This window comes from Cupressus sempervirens, chromosome 8 (assembly GCF_028749045.1).
Source record: "Cupressus sempervirens isolate cs-2001-9-10 chromosome 8, ASM2874904v1, whole genome shotgun sequence".
Taxonomy (NCBI): domain Eukaryota; kingdom Viridiplantae; phylum Streptophyta; class Pinopsida; order Cupressales; family Cupressaceae; genus Cupressus; species Cupressus sempervirens.
In genome coordinates, this window is record NC_143125.1 from 198,795,146 (window position 1) to 198,800,903 (window position 5,758).

The 5,758-nt window shown below is 38.4% G+C and overlaps 1 protein-coding gene across 1 annotated transcript; it reads right to left on the minus strand.

The window, feature by feature from the left end:
- Positions 1 to 836: 836 nt before the first annotated feature.
- On the minus strand, positions 837 to 2,608 carry LOC149542203 (aspartic proteinase PCS1-like). Its single transcript, XM_089797220.1, has one exon. The coding sequence runs from the start codon at positions 2,417 to 2,419 to the stop codon at positions 1,037 to 1,039; it is 1,383 nt and encodes a 460-aa protein (XP_089653346.1). The 5' UTR covers positions 2,420 to 2,608; the 3' UTR covers positions 837 to 1,036.
- Positions 2,609 to 5,758: the final 3,150 nt, after the last annotated feature.

Below are 5,758 nucleotides of genomic sequence, written 5' to 3' on the forward strand. Positions count from 1 at the left end.
TGCCACTCTTTAAATTTACTCGGATCATATATGAAATCTAATTATGTCTTCTTGTTGGCACTCAGCTTTCCCATTCACTGCTATTTATGTTCTCTTAGCATAAAAAGCACATTGTTTTCTTAACTTAGTAATTCGTTGGGGTCAACAAACTTGTTATTTTCCACAAATCCGTGAAATGCCATGAATAGCCTCTTCAAAAGGTGAGGTATAATTCGGGCCCTCATCATAATGCGTGCAGGTACAATAGTTAAATCTGACTCTCTGGTAATTGTCATCGTGTTCCATAAAACAAAGCAAACGATGGATGCTATGGCTTTCAAGTACAAAAATTTCCATGTTGGTCCTCGTGGCCACATTTGGATCCCAGTGCAAATCAAATAAAGATATCCAACCATCATTACAGTAACCCGGATGATTCAAACATTTCATACAAACAATTTTTTTTTTTTTTTTTTCATAAAAAATAAATATTATCAAACTTTGTTGGAGAGTGGAGACAGGCTGACACTTTTGTAAGAAACATGTGCAGATCTGCCTCCACTTCTCTTAACAACAGGTCTATATTTTTCACAAAATAATATCTATCTGCATTCAATGTCCAGGCTGTCTTAGATAATACTAATAGATGTGGCATTTAATCACCCACCTCAAGAAAAACCCAATAAAAAAATGTACTGGAAAAATAGTAATCTGTGGAGGAGGAGATAAGATAAGAACGAGATCAGTGAAATCCACGGTGCAGATTTACTCCCATGGGGCCGCAGTACGTCTGCACCACTGATGCTGTCTGCAGAAGAACACCATAAAACTCGAAGAAAGAAGGTATTTTGAGTCAATTGGCTTGAAAAGAAGATATTTTGAATAAATGGGCATCACAGAAATGCTGTTGCAGCTGCTCCACTGCAAAAACACACCATAAAACTCGAAGAAAGAATGATTTTTTAATAAATTGGCAGGACAAGAAGGTTTTTTGAATTGATTGGCATCACAAGAAGGCATTTTGAATTGATTGGCATCACAAGAAGCTTTTATTGAATCAATTGGCGTCGCATTGTGCTCGCCCAAATCCGATCCTGGAATTCTGAAGATCGTACTCGATCCACAAATTCTGCTGGTGATGGTTCCCAATAATGTTGGCCTCCACGGGAACCAAATCAGAATTCCCAAATGTGAAGCAGTAAACTACCCGACCTTCCCGACCGGCGGCGCCGGTGGCGTTGGGGACGCGATAAAGCAGCTGCGGGCTCTGCAACGTGAGCTGAGCAGACTCGAACAGAAGAGTGACCGGCGTGACCTGCGGAACCCGCGACGCACCAGCCGGAAAATCGTAGCAGAGGTCCAGAGCGCCCTGGTAAAACACATTTCCGGCCATCGGACTAATACTCCGGCGGTTCTGCTGCACAAAAGCTTCCCGGAGCGGCGTATAGGCGGCGCCGAGAAGAAGGGTGAACTGGGTGCCCGAATCGATCATGGTCTGCCCGGCGCCCGTGTGGTCAGGCAAGAAGACCGATTTGGGAATAGCCAAAAGCTTGTCGCCCACCTTGATGCCTTCCAATTTGACCGTGTAGGCTGCCCGGTTAAAGTAGGGCAGGGGCAGAGAAATGTTGATGAGCCCCGTATATTGCAGTGAGTTCCCGAACGGAGAATCCCCGAATAGAAGAACACCAGCGGCGGCGGGAGAAGCTGCAATACAATAAGAGAATTTATGCGTGAAATTAAGCTGCGAAATCAAAGATAGCGCCCCCTTGTTAAGCCCCATGAGACCAGGGGTTTCCGCCATGGGGACCGAAACCGAGCAGCCGAAAACAAAGCCCGGGATTTTCAGGGCCGGAAAAGTGATGAAATCGGCGGCGAGAGTTCCCTCATTGTCGGAGCCGTCAACGTAGGAGTAGATATAATGGCACAGCTTCTTCTCGTCGCAGTTTGCCGGGACCGGAAAATCTGCCGTCTTCTCTGTGCAGACTGAAGAGTTGCAGGGGATTGAAATGTAGGATGATGAGAGAGATGGGTTGAAGGGGGAACCGGCTGCTCCCGGTAGGCAGCTCAGCCACGACAGCTCACTGCCGGTGTCCACCACCATCTTTTGCCTCTGCGGCGGATTTCCCACCGTTACTTCCGTCATCAGAGTAACATCGTTGTAGCTGAATGCGGCTCTGGTTACGGCGGTGGTGGCGGCGCTGGCGGCGCTGCTGGCGGCGGCGGCTTTGTTTTGGTGTTTGATGAGGAACGAGCGGGGATTCGAAGTGGGTACTGAGAAAAGAGGCAGTTTGATTCCAGATTGTTCATCTGAATTCAATAGAAATGCTTGGGTAATATTCAACATATTGGATTCAGCAGATTCCGCCATGAATACTAAAAATGTGATGTAGATGAAGAAAAAGATCGACATTAAAGCTGCTTCACCCATTGCCACCCTCATAATTTAACCACAAAACAAAAAAGGAACTTTATATGCAGTAAAATTAAAATTTCTCGCTACTTATCAAAAAGTTTAGAGACACACAGCAAGGGAACGATCTGGACTTTGCTTTTTTTCACGTCTTTCAACATGCAAAGCGCACAAATTTATATTATGAAATGCGAGGACTTTAAACATGCAAGTAAACGGCGCATGTTTTTTATGGGTCGGCAACGCTGTCCACTAATTTAGGCAACTTTTGTCGACTTCCGTAACGGTGAGGAGAAGGTTAGGGATCTCTTGAAGTTAACTACGCGGAGTTGTTCGTAATTACTTGTATTCCCGTAATGTTCTTTGCGTAACACAAGAGGCCTCCGGTTCTGACGGAACGGAGTGTATATGTGGGGAGGTAAAGGATGGGAATGTATAATTGGCGTGTGATTTTGGGTTGATCCCTTTACGCGTCATGGCATTTAAGGGGCCGAGCTTTTTATTTCGTCGTGGCTCACAGATTTCGGTGTGGAGATAATTATGGCAGTTGGCAAAAGAGAAGAACCACGTAATTGATGAAAACTTACCTTTGTTTTTCCTTCTTTCGGTTTATTTTCCTAAGGTTTATCTCGCACGTCAAGGAAAAGTAGAAATGGACACATCGAATAAAATACATAATTTTCGATAAACTGCGAGTCCGTCTTGAATTTGAACCAAAATAAATAAATAAATATTAATAATGAATCAATACACAAATAAATAATAATAATTAATCAATACACACAATAATTATTCTTACTTCTGTCTCTTACGAATGAAAAATATTCAAATCAAGGATATTTTTATTTTAACAATGAAGTAATCAATTAGTATATGTAATTAAAATGAAACTTTAATAAAGTAGACCTTCATATAAAGGTTGTCTAGATGCTATGAGATGCACTTCATTATAGAGTGAATATAATGTACTTAAAAGAGTAAAAAATCTGAGATCTAGTGAAGGGTGGGCATCAGCTATAGTGCTATATATTTGCACCATTTGGATGTCATGTCTCATTAGTATACTCATATGGTAATAGTGTATTTATCCAATACCTTTTCAAATTGAGATTAATATAATTTAACTTTAGCATGCCCCTGCAAAACCAATGTCACATCAGCAATCTCCATCAAATGCGAAAAATCAATGAGAGTCAAAGTCTTTTGATTATTGACTAGTCAACATTAGTTGATTAACTATCATTAACTTTAACAAAAATGATACATATACATATATGCTCAAATCTAAAAGAAACCATAATTTTGTTACCAGATTACCGATACTAGATACTAGATACCGGATGGTCTAACCATGACGACCAAGTTGAAATGAGTTCCACAACTTGTTTTAGAACACAAGGGACAAGAACATTGTAGGAGTGCTTTACCACCCTACCACAAAGATGTTAAGCTTCCCTAGAATCTTTCCTGAGATGAAAGATACCTAGCCCGGCAATGAGGAAGTCTAACTAGGTAATGCCAAGAGAAGTAATGCAATGGTGTGAAGTAAGTACAAAATGTCATCTCTCTAGTAGAAATGAACTCATTTTCTTTTGAATGAAATTCCTAGTATATTCTCATATCTTGAGCTCATCTCATACTTGATAGTATTACACGAAGTGCATAATTAATTGTCAAGAGAATTGGCATTACTAAACAAATTGTCTATTAACTTTCTATTTGAAATTTATATTGAAACAACTTAACATAGCAATCATGAAATGTTTTACAATATCCTCTAGTAGCATTCCCTTTACAACTGAGCACATGCATCCATCAAACAATAATTTTCTTATAATTATAGTGACAATATTTCTAAGAAAACATCAAAACAACAATTTAAGGTGTGTGTGGGTGTCCATACTCAACACACTTCATGCAATGATGAACATACTAGTTTACTTTAGTTTTAAAACATGAACTCCCAGCATAGATAATGATTTAGCAATTTCATTAATAGAGTAACACCATGCATGAAAGCTCTCTCACACACACACAGACACACATTCAGGAGTGAGTGAAAAAGTATAATCTTGTTAAATGCATAAGTTCAGTAACAACAACTATCCACTCATTGCTACATGGAATACTAAGGTAACCTTACTAATCTAGCAATATTTTAAATACAGAGTTCACATCTCTAGCAACGTCTTAAATGTAGAGTTTATTTTTACATCACTGATATCTCTTTACTAAGTCTTTATAGTTCAATGTTATTTCAATTCAGAGCCTAATGTCTCTATAAGAATACATTCCCAAAATACCAATTCGTCACTAATGAATCATTTTGACCAATAGTGAACACTCGTCTTAGTTTGAACATCTTAGCCTATTAACATCTATATTTTATTTGGAAATTCCAATTCCAAAACATGTTGCTCAATCAATGTACATTTAAAATATTGTACAATCCAAATTTTCAAGAATAATGTTTCACAATATGTCTCAGTTGAATCTTTCTCTTTCTTTTACCTCACACACAGGTCAGTTGTCATGCAATTGTAACAATTTATGACCATAAAGAATAAAAAAAGAAAAGGACTTCATTCAGTTGAAAGCTCAAATTTATACAACAAATTCAATGTGAGAGCATGGAACACAACTATCTAATTGAAAAAGATGAAGCACGACTAGTCTAATGAGGCAACATGAGCCTTAATTATTTATCATAGTCAAACCCTCAATATAATCTATTTCATAGATGTTCAAGTTGCTAGAAGGAAACAAGTAACGTGATTTCACATTACTTAAAAAAAATTTAACAGAATCCTATTTGTCTTGAGTCTGGGATTAACAGGGATCAGAATGCAATCAGTGCAATATGTTTTACGTTTTGAATGATTCCACAATAAATTTCTATGCAAATAGCAAGGAAGAATGGTGTCTTGGTGAGCAATTTAACTTCATCATAGTTATACATAACTCTAAAATCAAGTAGCTAGTTCCTCAAAATGATAGAAAATAGAGCATACATGCTTTAGTTTTAAAAGGGATTAAAATTTAATTCATTCTTTCACAATGCAAGCATAACACAAGATTTTGCAAGAAACACTATTTGACAATCCTCTAATAAAAGACTAAAGAAAGAAACTGATCCATCTACTTTGAAAACTACCTAAGATGCATAGTAAGGAACTTGTTTGAGTTTGATGTGGTTGAGAAATGTCCTTCATCAAAACTCTGCGAGACCATATTTCATTTGGCTAAGAGAGTTTGCCATTTCTGCAAACTTTCCCCATTTCTTTATATATTAACATCAAGGTCAAAAGAAGCCATGGATTTGATCTTTCGAAACAAGCATTCTTGAATTTCAATAGATTGGGTCAATCT